Source organism: Cebus imitator, unplaced genomic scaffold (assembly GCF_001604975.1).
Source record: "Cebus imitator isolate Cc_AM_T3 unplaced genomic scaffold, Cebus_imitator-1.0 Scaffold66, whole genome shotgun sequence".
Lineage (NCBI taxonomy): Eukaryota > Metazoa > Chordata > Mammalia > Primates > Cebidae > Cebus > Cebus imitator.
Genome location: NW_016107381.1, coordinates 4,720,044 through 4,738,374, shown reverse-complemented (window position 1 = coordinate 4,738,374; position 18,331 = coordinate 4,720,044). Strand labels below are relative to the sequence as shown.

Here is an 18,331-nt window from a genome sequence, read left to right as displayed (position 1 = left end):
AAAAAAAAAAAAAAAAAAAAAAGAAATATCATTTCCAAGGCTCGACAAGGTAGAAGTCATTATCCTTAATTATTTTTATTGTTATTTCATTGTTATTGGTGGAGAACCCGTTGGCAGCGCACTTCCTGCTGCATGTAGATAAGAAAATCAGGGAAGAAATGGAGTTTCTTTCAAAGACCAGAAAGACAGATGCCTGTAGAGAACTCTGACTGTGACATCTAAAAACTTAATGCTGCGTGGCAACCCATTGATGGGTAAGGAAAGCAGCTTGCTTTGAACATTCTCCTAGGGTGATTTTTGCTCCCTGCCACTTTATATTTTCTAGGCTTCATGATAGACATGAAAAGATAGACAAAATGTCATTTAACTTTTTCAGCCACCCCTGTAAGGAAGGCCTTTCTACTCTACAGACAAGGAAACGAGCTTGCAGGAGTTAAATGATCTGTCCCAGTTCCACAACTAGATAACTAATAATCAATCGGCCAGGACTCAAACCTGGGGTCCTGCTTCCCAAATGCATGCTCTGGGCCATCGCATGGCTGCTACTAAAAGTGTGATCTGTGAACGGGGACAGGTCCACACATTACTGGTTTGTAGCACGTTAATTTCAGAAGAATGAATTTTTAAAAGCTTACATAGCAATTGGACAGTAATTTTATGTCTAGCTAATGTAATAATAATTTTAAAGATTGGGCTTGCATTTCACATGTCTTATTTCCCTTTTCCAGACATTCATTTTGATTGTACATTATAAAGGTTTCATTCTGCAGCAGAGTAGGGGAAATAAAATCTCTGATCCTTTACCATAGCTAGTTTGAGAAGCCGTGATCCAGGCTGGGCTGGGCTCTTGGTTTAAGCATGGTGGGACTCGGAGCTTCTTCTGAAACTTCCCTGTACTCGAGAATCAGTGGATCCTACACTCAATGAAACCTTAGTATGTAGCCCAGAGACACCCAACAGGCAAGGAAAAACAAGTCCTCCCTCCTTGTTAGCCATGAAAGACTTGATTAGAGGTGCTAGATTTCACTCTCGTCCTTCCACCCCTCATTATGAGCCATCAAATAAAAACAGCAGGAGAGAGTCTGGAATTCAGCACCGGATTCAATATAAGGCCTTGAGCATCTGGCTCCCTTCAAAAAGAAGTGTTTTGTTTTGTTTCTTTTGTATTCTCTCCCTTTAAAATTTTTGTGGGTAGAGAGGGACAGAGCAAAGGCACAAGTCCCAAAACTCCCTGTGAAGCTGGACCTCATACAAGAGTGAAACTTCTCACCCTATCTGGCAGGCTGGTGTTGGCGAGGTGCAGGGAATTAATGCATGTCAACCTGGGGTACACGCTGAGGTCCAAGGGGCTCAGTGCCAAGTATCACTAGCCTCATTAAGTTCTTTAGTCTCAGGGAGAAAAACTGCAATATCTGACTCCACCTCCGTCTCCTCCCTCCTCCACTGCAGGTTAGCAAAAACCCTGGTTTCAGAGGGAGGGACAGGGCAACTTGGCACATGACACAGCCTGTTCTCTGGTCTGTGAAAAGATGCTATGAGGAGGCTTCTTTCCTTGGCCCCGAGGAGTGGCTGGGCCAGAATGTGGACCAATCCTAGGCGAGTTTTAGGAGAAAACATTTGATGGGACAGACCTCATTGTTCCTAACACATGTATACTCACAGGCATGCACATGTGCGTGCATGTGCACACACATGCACACGTGAACTCACATGCACACACGCACATGCACACACATGCACTCACACGCACACACGTACACGCACATGCATGCTGCACCTCAGGTACTGTTCTTTGTACCAGGTACTGTTCTAAGCAATGAGGACATAGCCATGGAAAAGGGAGATCGAGTCTCCAATCTCATGAAGCTGACTCTTCTAGTCAGAGGAGAGAGATGACAAATTATTCCTAAGTAAATATAGAATACATGTCATGTGGTGATCAGTGCTTTAATAAAATCAAAGTCACAAAAGGGAAGACAGTGGAATGAGGGCGTGGTGTTCACGGAAGGCCTAAATGAGAAGGTGCCATTTGGGCAGAGGCTTGAAAGTGTGACGGGCCAATGTATTTGGGTACCAGGGGGAAAGTGTTGCAGGCAGAAGGAAAACCAGTGCAAAGGCTCTGGAGTAGGAGGGTCCTTAGCCAGAAGGACAGGCGGCTGGAGTGTAGTCCACAGAGAAGAGATGAAGTGATAAGGTCAGATCACATATGGATCCTGGGCTAGAGTGAGGATTTTGAATTTTACTGAGTGAGTCAGGAAGCCATTGTGGGGTGATAGAGGGGATAGATATTGAGCAGATGAGTGACAAAACCCAATTTAAGTTTTAAATGGGCAGCTTGGGGCTGGATATGGTAGCTCATGCCTGTAATCCTAGCACTTTGGGAGGCCAAAGCAGGAGGATCGCTTGAGGTCAGGAGTTCGAGAACAGCCTGGCCAACGTGGTGAAACCTCGTCTCTATTAACAATACAAAAATTAGCTGGGCATGGTGGTGCACACCTGTAATCTCAGCTACTAGGGAGGTTGAGGCAGGAGACTCTCTTGAACCCAGAGGCAGAGGTTGCAGTGAGCCAAGATCGTGCCACTACACTCCAGCCTGGGTGAGAGAGTGAGGTTCCATCTCAAATAAAACAAAACAAAAAATGGTCAGCCTGGGCTTGATTGATTGGTAGCAGTGGAGGTGGTGAAAGGGGCAAACTAAAACTCAGGATCATTTTAGTTGGCAGAGCCCATAGGTCTTGGCCCCTTGGCCGGTGGTAAAGGCGGAAAGATTTAAGCCCTTCCCGGGGGAGGCCACTGAATGCTCCTCCCTTCGGCTGGCCTGGGGCTGTAACGGGGATAGGGCTGCCATGAGAAGAGGCAAAGGATCAGCCCCTGATCCTGACCTCAGCTGTCCCAAGGAGCTAATGGCTGGACTGCTCGTCTTATCCAGGAAGCCCACAGCCCTAGACACGTCGAGTCAAGCCCCCGGCTCTGATCCGTGTGACTTGGAGAAGAAAATCACTTTTCTTTTCTAAGCCTCAGTTCTCTCATCGGGACATACCTTGCTGAGTTGCTCTGAGAAACAAATGAGACAAAGTGAATACGGTGCTTCACACACAGAAGGTGCTCACTTAATGTTCAAGTGTAAAGTAAAACCAAGGTGCTCTCCAGTGGACTGATGGCTGTGTCCGTGCCCCTCACTGTTTGCGAGGCAGGAGAACTCACCAAACCACGACTATGCTAGGCTCTGAGACAGCCCATTGTCCAGGAGACACTTCTCAGGGGTAGAGATGGAGCCATACACCAGAGCCCACTTCCTGTGTGGTCCCTCGGGACAGGGGACCCAGGCGACAACATCCTGACCCTGCCTGCTTTCACGTCACCAGGAGACAGGGAGTCAGAAATCCTGCTTTCTCTCCCAGCCCTATTGCAGCTCTGCTCTGTGACCTTGAACCAGGCACCTTCATTTCCTGTCTGGAGAGGGGGCAGAATAATGCAGGGAAGGAGGAAACCACATCCTGGAGAAACAGAGGCTTGCTGTTTATTGTTCAGGGGTCAGAAGACTCAAGAGAATCACAGATGGAGAAGGCAGGAGCAGAGGGAAACTCAGCATGTGCCCGTGCTGTATGCTGTGGCCCCTGCACTTGGTGGTCTCAACAGAGCAAGGTAGAATGAAGGCAGCAGGGTATGTAGCTCGATTTCTCAAATAAAACGGCTCATGAGAGGGTGAGCTCAGGAGCCAGCAGGGATTTCACCCCTCCTAACACCCTGGAAGCAGCTGTCAATGGTAAAGAGCCACGTCAAGATCCAGATGTGTGCCACAGAGCCCCGAGTCCTGGGAGGCGCCACCCAGCCACACCTGCCTTCAGCCAGAGGAGCACTGTGTTATCTTCCTTTTTCTGCACTGAGGCTTTGGGGGTGCTTTTTACTGAAGGAGCACCAGTTGTGAATTCAGAGCCTATGGGGCCAGGCAGGTGAAATAAGTGAAACAGGCCGCCCGGATGAAACCCAGGTCTTTGGCAAAGTGGGGAACACACGCCGCCCACTTCGCTGCGACTTAGCTCCTGTGGGTCACTGCTGTGCAGGAATGGGGTGCCATGTCGCTAGATCATTCGGTTTTTCAAAAGAAACCAAAAATCCAGATTTGTGTATTTGCAACCTCTTGACCTTCAGGGAAGGCAAGGCACTTGGAGGAGGAGGAGGCCAGAGCCTAGGGGGCGAGCTCTCCCTACCTTCCCCCCACCCTGGGGATCGCTGTCACGCTGCCATCTAGCTAGACACTGAGGCCACACTTACTCAGCTCCGAGATGCTGCCCACGCAGGTGGCCAGGAGGGACTGCTCCAGGGTCCGGAGCTCCAACTGGGCATAGGCGTCGGCTCGCTCGTCATGGCCCAGGGACCCGCCGTTGTAGGGGCTGAAGTACGCAGGGAGGGAGAGGACACCTATGGGAAAGAAGGCACACAGGTCACACTTAGGAAGGAGGGGAAGCTTGGTGGGCCCCAGCCCGTGGTGGGCAGGGCTGAGCCCTGCTCCCCTGCTCTTGAGAGAGAGCGGTGCAGCAGACAAAATCTCTTTGAGCCTTGAGGACTTGGGAACTTTGACTGTGGATGACGGTGCTACAGGGACCAGAATGAGAAATAGCTTACTTCTAGCTGTGGTTTTAAGCAGGCGGAGGCTGGGTGTGGTGGCTCAGGCCTGTAATCCCTGCACTTTGGGAGGCTGAGGTAGGTGGATCACCAGCCTTAGGAGTTTGAGACCAGCCTGACCAACATGGAGAAGCCCAGTCTCTACTAAAAATACAAAATTAGCTAGGCATGGTGGTGCATGCCTGTAATCCCAGCTGCTCGGGAGGCTGAGGTAGGAGAATCGCTTGAACCTGGGAGGCAGAGGTTGCAGTAAGATAAGATTGTGCCATTGCACTCCAGCCTGGGCAACAAGAGCAAAACTCTGTCTCAAAAAAAAAAAAAAGAAAAAGCACATGGAGACCATCCTTTCTTAGAAGTGCCCAAGAAACTGGCCTGCTTGAGCTCCTGGATCATACAAGCATTCATTCATTCACTCACTTGCTGAATGTTTACAGAGTGCCTGACTCAGCCCACGTGTTGTGCTACACTCAGGGTTCTGGGGTGACAAAGAGACTGGCTTTGTTTTCATACAGCTCAGGGATGGCTGAGTCAGATGTAAATGCCCATCTTGCTTTCCTGAAGGCAGTGCCACCCCGAGTCCTCTCCTTTCCCCATGCCGGGAGCAACCATTCGAAAGGGATGCTGCCTTTCCTACTCCAAGAAGGGGACGTGTCCTAGCCATGGGCCAAGTCCAATTAATGTTTTTCATTAACACTTCAACAGCAGCAGAGCAGAACTGTCAGAATCAATCCCAGAGGGTGACAGCCTGTAAATTTCTCCAACTCACTATGCGGCTTCTTAGAAAGCACCAGAAAAGCAAAATCAGACTGGTTTAAAATTACATGTTGGCTCTTAAGAGCATGTGGCCACAGAGATTCTAGTTGTAGTCAGAACCTAGGTAGGGATTGCCGACTTTCGGTAACCACAGTTTCTTTAATGGACACATCTTTTTCCAACACTTAGCCACAAACTTTCTTTTTTTTTTCTCCTTTTTTAAAGAAACCCACAGGAATTTAATCACTTTTGGAGAAATTCTCTGAAAATTCCTTGAGATAACTGGAGAGTCCCGGGTTGTGTCCACGTCTGGGTTAGAATTCCCCAAATGTGTGCTGTAACAAGGACAATAGCAGCAACAGGTACAGCAGCAGGGCTTTGGAGCAGAATGCTGGGGTGTGCAATTCTGGCTGTCACTTAAGCAGTGGTGCGATCTTGGTCAGGTTACTTAGACTCTGCATCAGTTCATCACCTGTTAACTAGAGTGCCTAGCTCATAGGGCTGTCGTGAGGACGAACTGAGTAACCTGAGGTCAGTGCTTGGAGCAACGCCTGGCTCAGAGTACCTGCTCTATCAAGTGCTGTTGCTATTATTTTTACTTTGTGCTGGGAACATAGGCCTTATTTACACAATCTCATGTATTCTTTCAACAACCCCATATAAGGCCAGGTGTGGTGGCTAACGCCTGTAATCCCAACACTTTGGGAAGCCAAGGTGGGCAAATCTCTTAAGGTCAGGAGTTTGAGACCAGCCTGGCCAACATGGTGAAACCCTCTCTCTACTAAAAATGCTAAAATTAGCCAGGTGTGGTGGCAGGCACCTGTAATCCCAGCTACTCGGGAGGCTGAGGCAGGAGAATCGCTTGAACCAGGGGGCAGAGGTTGCAGTGGGCCGAGATTGTACCACTGCACTCCAGCCTGGATGACAAAGACTGTGTCTCAAACAAACAAACAAACAAAACCCTAAGAGATGGGTACTACTGGCTCCATTTGAGATATTGGGCAACTGACATTCAGAGACTTTGAATAACTTGCTCAGGTAAGCGGTAGAGCTAGGATTCACATGTGGGATAGACTGGCTCTACAAGGTATATACTTAACTCCTCTGTGAGCTCGCAGTCCAATGAACACACCACCAAAGCTCACTCGTGGCTGTCCCTATGTGCGGCTGGTGCCTGTGACAACACGGCCGTATTATTACTGCCTGTTTCACCCACAGACACCCCCATGCTGAACGCCATGTGTTTCTCTTTCTTGAGCAAACATGCACAGCGGTCTTCCTCCAGCCCAGGGCCTCAGTGCGTTCTCTGACCATTCTGCAGGTTCAGCTGATGGTCAGTCTTGCCCTCATAGCCCCACCTTCCCCTGACCCAGGCCCCCCCACTCTTCTCCAAGCTGATGTGGTAGACCCCCCTCTCCATCTTTCTTTGCCTCTCCTGGATGGCAGCGACCCCTCTCATCACATCCAGCGCTGACTTAGCAAAGCACGGCTTCAAAGCACTTCCTCCAAGCTTTGTTTCTGTTGGAGGAGGAGGGAGAGTTCATGACTGGGCTCTTCCCCGTAACCCCCTACCAGGGCCCCAGTCCCTAAAGCAGAAACTCTCCCTGGTAGCTGAGTAACCAAACACATTGGGAAGAGCTGGCTGTAAGCATTAAAACAAGTAAAACAAAAGGGAAAACCACCCCAACTACAAGCTGAAACCCACGACAGCCCGAATGGCTGGGGGAGCCCCAGTGCAGGCCAGACTCCTCCTCCTTTCTCCATTATTAACCTACAGAAACAACACTGGAGACATGTGGATCAAATTTGCAGAGCTTAGGGCAAGGGAATAGGAAATTCAGCTGATTTGTCAAAGGATTCCCAGAGAGAAATATTATGTCAGTGGAGCTGGTAACGGGAGCTGGCAGCTCCATTAATAATAGTTCCCATTTCCCCAGTCGTCACCCACCCAAAGAGGCCTTCACTTAATACCGTGGCAAAAGTAATTAGGAACCTATTATTAATAATAGTAATTGATAGCACCACAGCTTTTGCCTAGTACCTTTTGCTTTTAAACGACTTTTTACATCCAGTAATTTGTTCTTCCAGCAAGGGAGGTAGGGTGGTCATGATCAGTAGCAACCACAGCTGACTTTTACTGCAGGCTTACTATGTGCCAGGCATTTACATGCATTATCTCATTTAACACCCCAGAACTGCAAGAGGTACATTCCCACCCATCTTACAGCTGAGAAAACTGAGGCCTGAAAAAGCATAGTGGCTTGCCCAAGGTCTCTGAGAGTCTGAAATGGAACGGCGACTAGAGTTTCGATCTCTTCATTCTCAAGCTGCTGAAATAAATGACATTCTAACTTTGCTCACTTTGTCCTTTCTCGAGCTAAGCAGTGCCTAGGATACTGGAGAGGAAAGGGGTTCTGTTTGGGCCTGAGGTTTAAGAGGAGGAAACTCAAAGTAAGACCCAGAAATAGGACTTTCCCTTTCATGGGTCTCTAGGAGCCCCCTGCCAAGGGTCCCTGGAGGCCTTCCATGAAACTCTACAGACAAAAAGCTGTCTGACTCCCTCTGATCTTTGCAGAATGCAGTTCCACAGCTTGTCTTCCAAATCTGCTACATAAGAAAGTCTTCTCTACGTCAATTCTAAATTCAGTCTCCCACAGCAGCTCATTCCTCAGCAGTTCTCATCAGAGATGGAAAATATTTTCTTTAAATTCTCTTAACACCTTGATGTCTTCCTTTCCACACACAAATTCCTAACTCTAGGATAATGGGCCCAGGGCAAGATCATTCTAGGGAAAGGGGTCTTAAAAAAAAAAAAAAAAAAAAAAAGAAGAAGAAGAAGAAGAAGGAAAGGGCATCTATTTTTTTCCATTCAGTAAAATCCTTAGGAAAAATTCTTCCTTTCAGTCATGATGGATAAGAAAGCATGCAGGGCCATTTCCCTTTATCCCTCCCTTAGAGGGGTGGGGACAACTGCTTTGAAACCCGTAAAAGCCACAGACGGACTGCCACGCACCGCCCTGTGCCATGACAGTGAGTGAGTCTCAGAGTGTGAAGCAGTGAGTATGATCCATACCCTTCGCCTCCCTTTTCTAAAACAGCATTTCTGTTCAGCGCTCCACTCAAATGTGCTGCAGACTGCCCTGAAGCTGGATGTTTCTCAATCTCTACACAGAACCCTAATCTTCCATCGCTCAGCTTTTCTCATCTGGTTGCCCAACCCTTGAATCTCAGACTCATTATCTTGTTCCTCAAAGCCTCCACCTCCTCTTCCACCACCTCTCTCTGCGTACGGCACTGTGACCACCCGGCAGCCCAAGGAGAGACCTGTGAGTCATCCTTATTAGCTCTCTCCCTTCTCATCCACTTCCCATCAACCACCAAGCCTTGCTGCATTTACCACCAACATATCTCAAAAATCCTTCACTGCCACCACCCCAGTCAGGGACCATCTTCCCCTGCCCCCTACCCTAGACCTGTGGCAGCCTCCTCACCCATCCTCGTCCTCCAGGCTTACCCCCACCCCTTCTCTGGTCACTTTGCTCTGGCTTTGTCTTCTTCAGTAACTCCCTGTCAGCTTCATGAAGAAGCCCAAACTCCTCTGCATATCTAACCATTCTTTAAGAATAGTTAACATCCTGGCCGGGCATGGTGGCTCATGCCTGTAATCCCAGGACTTCGGGAGGCTAAGACACGTGAATCACTTGAGGCCAGGAGTTTGAGACCACCATGGTGAAACCCCATCTCTACTAAAAACACAAAAATTAGTCGGGTGTGGTGGTGCATGCCTGTAATCCCAGCTACTCGGGAGGCTGAGGTAAAGGAGGATTGCTTAAACTTGGAGGCTGCAGTGAGCAAAGATCATGCCACTGCACTCCAGCCTACAGAGCGAGACTGTCTCCAAAAAAAAATTTTTTTTTTTTTCAAAAAAAAAGACTAGATAACATCCTTCTCTGCTTTTTGAAATTTAAGGAGAAAAGTAAGTCTGCCAGTAAACTGGAAAATTTCCCAGCATCTCCCAGCATATCAGCAGAGTTAGGCACCCTGTGCACACTTGACCCTCACTTCTCTAAGCTGCTCTTCACTCTGCTCTGCTCTATTCCAGAGGGATCGCAGTAGGAGTAAGGGTGGGTGAGGATAGGGTGGGGGTGGGGTAGGAGCAATGGTAGGGTATGGGTGGGGTTAGCGGTGGGACTCTGGAGGAGAGCAGCCTGCTTGTTTCCTACGTGATTCTCCTCCAGGGCCAGAGAGGGTGCCACTGAGTTAGAAGGGAAACCCAGTTCTCAGAAGACTGGGAAGCCGCCTTCTTGCCAGCTGCCAACTAGGAAGTGAGCTGAGTTTCAGCTTGCAGAGGCGCTGTCTCTTCCAAGCTGGCGGACGCTGCTGGACTGCACTCTGGGATGACAAGCCAGACTTCCAAAGGGTTTTTAGAAGCCGGGCTTAGCCTAAAGGCCAAATCGATGGGGGTGTCATTCCCTTCTCCGTAAACTGTGGGGGTGGAATCAGTGGCTACTCAAGTCCTCCCAGCACCGGGATTCCAGATTCTGACCCCCTTGTGTGTGATGGCACTCAAATGCACCCCTGAAACCCTTTTTACCCCTTTTCATTCCACCGTTTAACTTGTGAATTGTCAACAGTGAGAACAGAGACCTTGTTATTACTATTTCCTATGGTTTAATTTCCTCCACAGCTAGAACACCACCACCTTCCCCCAGAACCACACACACAACTTTAAATGTAAAAAAGATGTCCTTTCTGTGTAAAACTGGATAGCTTTATAGTAGGGCTTTTCTGACCATTCATCAAAAAGCCGCCAAGACTGTAACGTAACTGTCCTCAAATTCAACAACCGTTAGCAGCGCCCTTCCCGGATTTGTAAATGTTCTTTCTGGGGTGAGAGACTGTGAGTGCAGCACCTGCCGCCAATGGCCCCGGCGGCCCACCAGCTACCCGCTCAGGGAGGCTCACGGCCAAGGCCACCGCCTGTCTCCCGTTTCTTTGAAAGAAGAACCGGGCGGCAGAGGATTACCCCTTTACTGCCCTTGCGAGGAAACGTGGCAGGGCGTCTTCTGCCAGCCTTCTTAGGTGCACGGGAAGCTTGGGTGGGGTTCAATCCATAAGCTTCTGAAAATAAAAATTATACTGCCCCACTGAACGGTTTCCAAATAGCCCGCATAAGCCAACCCCTTTTTTCCTTTTTAAGTGTTTCCATTCTCCAATCTGGAATTTTATATATAGTATATTTAACGCCCAGTTGTTATACATTAGTCATGCCAGAACAAAGTGCAGAAAAGTTGAAGCATGAATAGTTTTCAAGGAGACCCAAAAGGGGCATAAGGACAGTCAATTCTTTCTTTCTGTTAGTTTGTCTTGAGACAGGGTTTTACTCTGTCACCAAGGCTGAAGTGCCACGATGGGATCACAGCTCACTGCAGCCCCAATCGTCTGGGCTCAGGCGATCCTCCCATCTCTGCCTCCTGAGTAGCTGGGGCTACAGGTGCACACCACGGTGCCCAGGTAATTTTTGTATTTTTGGTAGAGATGAGGTTTCGTCATCTTGTCCAGGCTGGTCTAAAGCTACTGGGCTCAAGTGATCTGCTCGCCTCAGCTTCCCAAAATGCTGCGATTATAGGTGTGAGCACCATGCCCAGCCAGACCAGTCAGCTCTTTAAAAAAGCCTCTAAACCCTTCACTGGATAGTATTCCACCTGAAATTTTAAGTGCAGAAACGCTGGGGAGATGGGTGTTGAGACAAGAGCAAGATGAAGGAAGTAAGAGGCAAAACCTGAAGTGGAATGGAATATGCCCCAGGAGCTGTCAATCACCCATGTAAAGTGATTCATCAAGAATAATCAGGCCAGGTGCGGTGGCTCACGCCTGTAATCCCAGCACTTTAGGAGGCTGAGGCAGGAGGATCACTTGAGTTCAGGAGTTCGAGACCAGCCTGGCCAACCTGGCGAAACCCTGGGTCTACTAAAAATACAAAAATCAGTCAGGCATGGTGGTGTGTGCTTATAATCCCAGCTACTCAGGAGGCTGAGGCAGGAGAATTTCTTGAACCCAGGAGGCAGAGGTAACAGTGAGCTGAGATCAGCACTCACCACCCATTAAAACTGCGCCTTCCTGGACTTCACTGCAGTCCAGCCTGGGCAACAGAGCCTGGGTGACAGAGTGGACCCTGTCTCAAAAAAAGCAGAAAAAAAAAGCATTCAAAATCTCATCTAATTTTTGGACAAAACCCATCTCAAGACATGACCATGATACTGTGAGGCCCAAAAGTTCAAGTAGGGAGAAAATGCTGGGAGGCAGGGAGAGATATGGCGGAGTTTGAGAAGCAGGTTTTATTTATTTATTGAGACAGTCTCACTCTTTCAGGCTGAAGTACAGTGAGGCGATCTCAGCTCACTGCAACCTCCTCTTTCTGGGTTCAAGTGATTCTCCTGCCTCAGCCTCCCAAGTAGCTGAGATTATAGGCATGTGCTACCATGCTTAGCTAATTTTATATTTTTAGTAGATATGGGGTTTCACCATGTTGGTCAGGCTGGTCTCATACTCCTGGCCTCAAATGATCTGCTGGCCTCGGCCTCCCAGAGTGCTGGGATTATAGGCATGAGCCACTGCACCTGGCCAGAGAACAGGTTTTAACCATGGCTAATAATAAACGGACCTGGACCACCATGCATTGAATAGGTCTTCTCTGTCAGGGATTGGATGAATGAGCGTTTGAAACCCCAGAAAGTCCCTCGAAGTGGAATACTATTACTAACCCACTTGCCAGCGAGGGACACTGAAGTTTAGATGGGCTGAGTCGCTTGGCCAAGGTCCACAGCTAGAAAATGGCAGAGGTGGGATTCAGACTCAGTGTGTCTGACACTGGAGTCCACACTGGCTCAGCCTGGAGGAGGAGAACACCAGGCTCTCCCCACGCCGACTCAGGGACAGAACACTTACTTCAGCACTCGCCACCCATTAAAACTGCGCCTGCCTTCTTCTTCTAAGGTCAGGAAATTAAAAGCAATCATGTTCCGGTTAACACCTCTTTCTGGCTATCAGAACACCACTGGCAAGAGGTGGTCTTCTGGTGAAGTCAGGCCTGGAGCCCAGGAGCTCACTGTTAAACAGTAAAATAATAACACATACAATTGCCTAAGAAGCTGGTGGCCACAGAACCCAGGGTGAGATAGAAGGCTGGCGAAGGGTGACATGCTCGTGGCCAGCAATCCCAATTTTCCTATAAAAATAGTGGCACAAAGCAAACCTCACCCTGAACATCAGGCTGGCTTCACTTCCCTTTGGAATCTTTGGGCATGCTGGGGGTGCACCTGCTGTTGAGTTGGTGTGGGGGCTGCCTCTCTCCCCTCCAGCTGGCTCCTCCAATTCTCAGAGGGCTCCAAACAGAGTGGGAATTTAGAGGGACAGAGGAACCACCATAAAACTCAACGGCCCTGGCCAGGCTGGTGGCTCATGCCTCTAATCCCAGCACTTTGGGGAGCTGAGGCGGGTGGGTCACTTGAGGCCAGGAGTTTGAGACCAGCCTGTCTAACATGGTGAAACCCCGTCTCTACTAAAAATACAAAAACTGTCTGGGTGTGGTGGCTCACGCCTGTAATCCCAGAACATTGGGAGGCCAACACAGGTGGATCATGAGGTCAGGAATTCAAGACCAGCCTGGCCAAGATGCTGAAACCCCATCTCTACTAAAAATACAAAATTAGCTGGGCATGGTGGCACGCACTTGTAATCCCAGCTACTGGAGAGAGAGGCTGAGCAAGTGAATCACTTGAACCTGGGAGGTGGAGGTTGCAGTGAGCTGAGATCATTCCACTGTACTCCAGCAGCCTCGGCGACAGAGCAAGACTGTCTCAAAAAAAACTTTGGGAGGCCGAGGCGGGCAGATCACCCGAGGTCAGGAGCTTGAGACCAGCCTGGCCAACATGGTGAAACCCCGTCTCTACTAAAAATATAAAAATTAGCCAGGCATGGTGGCAGGTGCCTGTAATCTCAGCTGCTCAGGAGGCTGAGGTAGGAGAATTGCTTGAACCTGGGAGGCAAAGGTTGCAGTGAGCTGAGATCGTTGCCACTGTACTCTAGCCTAGGCAACAGAGCGAGACTCCATCTCAAAAACAAACAAAAAAACTCAACAGCTCCACAAGTGTGGCAAATCTGGAATTCCCACTGGGAATGCTGGCTCACTGGCATTTTGGTGATTCATCTAAGGTAAATATCAGTTCTGACATTGACCCAGCGGATGCCTATTAGGTGCCTGTAAGAAAAAAACTAGCAGAGATCCTGCATCGCTGTTTAATTTTTTTGAAGCAAAAATCTAATGAAACACCGTCTGTTCACTGCCATTTCTCCTCTTTGCAAAAGAGTGAAAATAAAGCCAGCGTAACCAAGCAGATCAATTTCAGGAAATTAAACCTAAAGGTGAACCCTGGAAAAACCAGTGCAATAGTCACAACATTGGGCAGTGTGGGGCAGAAAACTAACATTCGAGCACCGAGCTTTTTCCTGTGGAAAAAGATCTCTGTGTTATTCAGAATGCTTTTTAAGAGATTCTGGGTGGCCTCTCTCCAAAGTATTGATGTAACACATCAAGAACTTGAGTGACCCAGGGGGCACGAGTCTTGGAAGCACCGCCTCTTTGAAAAGAACAGTCCGCCACGTGACCACTGTCCTTTGTCATACGCTGTCCTTGACCCACAGTGGGGGAGTACACTAATTCCTGTGAGCCAACAACAACACAGAGCCACTTTTATATTAAGGCAGCACATTCAACACGCGCGTGCACACACACACACACACACACACACACACACACACACACAGAGTAAATGGAGAAATTAAGGATGGAGATGAAACCGGCATAGAATCGGTACCCTAAAACATCAGCCTTCTTCCCAACAACCACCCAAGTAGGAGTGGTTCACTTTATGCTAGGGTCATAAAAACGCTTTCTGGCCTACTATGCTTTCCAAACTTTTCATAATGAATATGACATACTGTCATAGGAAAAAAATGACTGTTTTGAGAAATATGAGATGGGGAATGAGATGTAATTAGAGGCAGAGGAAGGCGACCAATGTTTCTTCTGAGCAAAGGAATAAACATAATTTGAATTATGGTATAAAATTTGTCATCTGAAATTAAATTTTTAGATAAAGGAAAAAGTGAATATTAAAAATACCACTTTGTTTTTTTGTTTTTGTTTTTCTGTCAGTACCTTGGTAGAGAACCACTTTGTTTTTTTTAAAGTCGGGTTCTCACTCCGTCTCTCAGGCTGGGGTGCAGTGGTGCAATCTCAGCTCAGCACTGCAACCTCTACCTGCTGGGCTCATGTCACCCTCCCACCTCAGCCTCCCAAAGTGCTGGGATTGCAGGTGCGAGCCACTGCACCCAGCCAAACCTACCACTAGTATCTTGTTACCTATAAAGAGCCTAGAATTTAATTCTGCATGGTATACTTTTAGATGATTCTTCTCCCATTATTCTTCATATTTTTAAACAAAATATTACAATCACTGTCAGTTCATGGAGGTTAAAAAAAAAAGGTACATGAAAGGAAAACCTGGTTGTTTTATAGAAATTTTACCAAAAAATGAGGGGGTACTGCTTTTGGAAGAAACTCAGGGAGAACCCATTCTAAATTGCTAACCAGTAGATGAGACACTGTCTGCATGCCTCATTCCAAGTATCTATCAGCCGGCCCCTTTACCTGGCCCCAGGTGGTGGTGACTCAGGCACTGCATCACCAGTGGGACTTTCTGTGGCATCTTGCTGATGCTCTGCCTTGTCATGTACCTACTGCTCTGAGCCTGTGTGATAATTCCACAGCGACAGTGGCCAAATTGCCACTGGTGGGAAAGGAGACTGGCTGCTGCCAGTGCTGGGCAGGGGGTGAGGGCGGGAGAGGAGGCAAAGCCGGCACGTGGAGTGACAGCTGAGCTGCGTCCTTCCCCTGCTAGGGATCAGTGCTGCCAGGGAGAGAGAGAGAGGGCAGTGGGTGCGGCCTCTCAGTGCCAGCTCAGAGAGGAAGAAAGGGATCAAAAGAGCACAAACACAAGTCACTCCTTGAGAGTTTAACGAAAAGATGCAAACATCACAAGGCCCAGGGCAGATGGCCAAGCTGTTATTAATAGAACATGAGTATATTCATCAGAGATTTACTGCATTGGAGTCCTGCTTATAAACATAACCTGCTTCGGCCAGGCGTGGTGGCTCACGCCTGTAATCCAAGCACTTTGGAGGCCAAGGTGGGTGGATCACCTGAGGTTGGGAGTTCAAGACCAGCCTGACCAACATGGTGAAACCCCGTCTTGAAAAAAAATAAAAATAAAAAATAAACATAACCTGCTTCTATCAGCTTTTGTTCCAATTCCAAAAGGGATTGACCATTAGACAATTTAAGGGCATGAGTCAGAGAGATGAGGTTCAAAATCCAGCTCTGCCACTTACTAGCTGTGTGATTCTGAACTAGTTGCTTAACCTCTCTGAGCCACAATTTGCTCCTCTATAATAGGCCTAATAATACTTCCTAATTCGCAAGATTGAGCATTAAAATATGTAAATAAGCACTTAGCAAAAGTCTTGGCACACGGTAATGCATATAGTAAATAGAAATATTTTTATTAATAGCCTGATTCCCAGGGCTGATGGCTTTAAGATAAAGTTGTCACATACTATGTAAAAGCTATTATCACTATTAGGAGGAAGGGATGGACCCAAGGCCACTCTATTCTGTTATTTTCTTAAAGGCCACTAGGATCCACAGTGATTAAAAAAAACTGTGCTTACTTACCACAGATGGGTCATTTATTCCGCATTCATTCACTCATTTATTCAACAACTGTGTAATGATTACCTAATAATGCACCAGAAGCAGAAGCGAATGAGACAAGGTCCCTACCCTCATGAAGCTTGCAGTCTAGAGGAGGAGGAAAGGCAGTATGCCAGCCAAATAAATATTGGATACAAAGGGCTGTGAGGCAGTCAGCAGAAGGAGTGTAAACTAAGGATCTCTACGTCAGACTACCCAGGCTTGATGGTCAAGGAAGGCTTCCTGGAAGAAGGGACATCTCAGCTGATGATGAGTAGGTATCACTCTGCTCTGAAAATCCTTCATGCTCTGCCTATTCATCCCTCCTTGCCCAACCCCTGGCAACCACTGATCTTTTTACTATCTCCATAGTTTTGCCTTTTCAAGAATGTCACATAGTTGGAATCATACTATACATGGCCCTTTCCAATTGGCTTAGAAATAGACATTTAAGGCTGGGTGCAGTGACTCACACCTGTAATCCCAGCACTTTGGGAGGCCAAAGCAAATGAATCACTTGAGGTCGGGAGTTCAAGACCAGCCTGGCCAACATGGTGAAAACTCATCTCTACTAAAAATACAAAAATTAGCCAGGCCTGGTGGCAGGTACTTATAATCCCAGCTACTCAGGAGGCTGAGGCAGGAGAATCGCTTGAACCTGGGAGGTGGAGGTTGCAGTGAGCTGAGATTGTGCTGTTGCACTCCAGCGTACGCGACAAGAGAGAAACTCCATTAAAAAAAAAAAGAGAGAGAGAGAGAGAAAAGAAATATAAGTATTTAAGTTCCCTCCATGTCTTTGTATGGCTTGACAGCGAGGTAGGAGGCGGCACTCGATTCCAGAGGCAGGGCTTGGACATCGGCCCAAATTGAGGACTAGTTAACACAGGTCCTGGGCAGAAGCAGCTTTCCATTAAGACACGCCCACCAGTGCGCCATAGTCATTTACCATTTCCATGGCAACATTTAGATGTTACTGCCACTTTTCATGGCAATGATCTGATGACCTGGAAGTTACCAACTTCATCTTAGAAATTTCTGCATAAGTCACCCTTTAATTTGCACATAATTAAAAGCAGGTATAAATATTACTATACTATTAGTATGGAACTGCCTCTAAGTTGCTATTCTGGGCACACTGCCTATGGGATACTCCTGCCCGCAAGGTACTTCTGCTGCTGCTATACACTGCCACTTCAATAAAAGCTGTTTAGCGCCACTGGTTCACCCTTGAATTACTCCCTGCCCTCCTGGCATAAGCCCTAATTTTGAGGTTTGCCTACTGTGCATCATCAGCTCATTTCTTTTTATCTCTAATAGTATTCCAGTGTCTAGATGTACCACAGTTTATCTATCCATGCACATACTGAAGGACATCTCGGTTGCTTCTGAGTTTTGGCAATTCTTTTTTTTTTTTTTTTTTTGAGACAGAGTCTCACTCTGTCACCCAAGCTGGAGTGCAATGATGTGATCTCGGCGTTTACTGTAATCTCTGCTTTCCGGGTTCAAGCAATTCTCCTGCCTCAGTCTCCCAAGTAGCTGGATTACAGGCACCCGCCATCATGCTAATTTTTGTATTTTTAGTAGAGGTGAGGTTTCACCATGTTGGCCAGTCTGTCTCGAACTCCTGACCTTGTGATCTGCCCACCTCGGCCTCCCAAAGTGCTGGGATTACAGACATGCGCCAACGCACCCGGCAGCAATTCTTAATAAAGCTGCTATAAATAACTGTGCATAGGTTTTGTGTAGATACATATATACATATACATATACATATATATATATATATATATATACATATATATATTTATTTTTCAGATGAAGTCTCACTCTGTCACCCAGGCTGGAGTGCAGTGGCACAATCTAAGCTCACCGCATCTCCACCTCCTGGGTTCAAGTGATTCTCCTGCTTCAGCCTCCAGAGTAGCTGGCATTACAGGTGCTTGCCACTACACCCAACTAATTTTTGTGAGTTTTTTTTTTTCTTTTTTTGAGATGGAGTTTTGCTCTTGTCGCCCAGGCTGGAGTGCAATGGTGCGATCTTGGCTCACTGCAACCTCTGCCTCCCAGGTTCAAATGATTCTCATGCCTCAGCCACCTGAGTACCTGGGATTACAGGCATGTGCCACCATGCCCAGCTAA

The 18,331-nt window shown here is 47.7% G+C and overlaps 1 protein-coding gene across 2 annotated transcripts in view; it reads right to left on the bottom strand.

Annotated features, from left to right (window-relative positions):
- ABTB2 (ankyrin repeat and BTB domain containing 2) overlaps positions 1–18,331 on the bottom strand; it is a 204,733-nt gene that overhangs the window by 50,583 nt on the left and 135,819 nt on the right. For both annotated transcript variants that reach the window (XR_005200671.1, XM_017530536.1), the window contains exon 2: positions 4,276–4,422. Coding sequence is in view for 1 of the 2 variants with exons in the window: in XM_017530536.1 (XP_017386025.1) it covers positions 4,276–4,422 (147 nt within the window). In the remaining variant the exon portion in view is untranslated. The remainder of the gene's footprint in view (positions 1–4,275; positions 4,423–18,331) is intronic.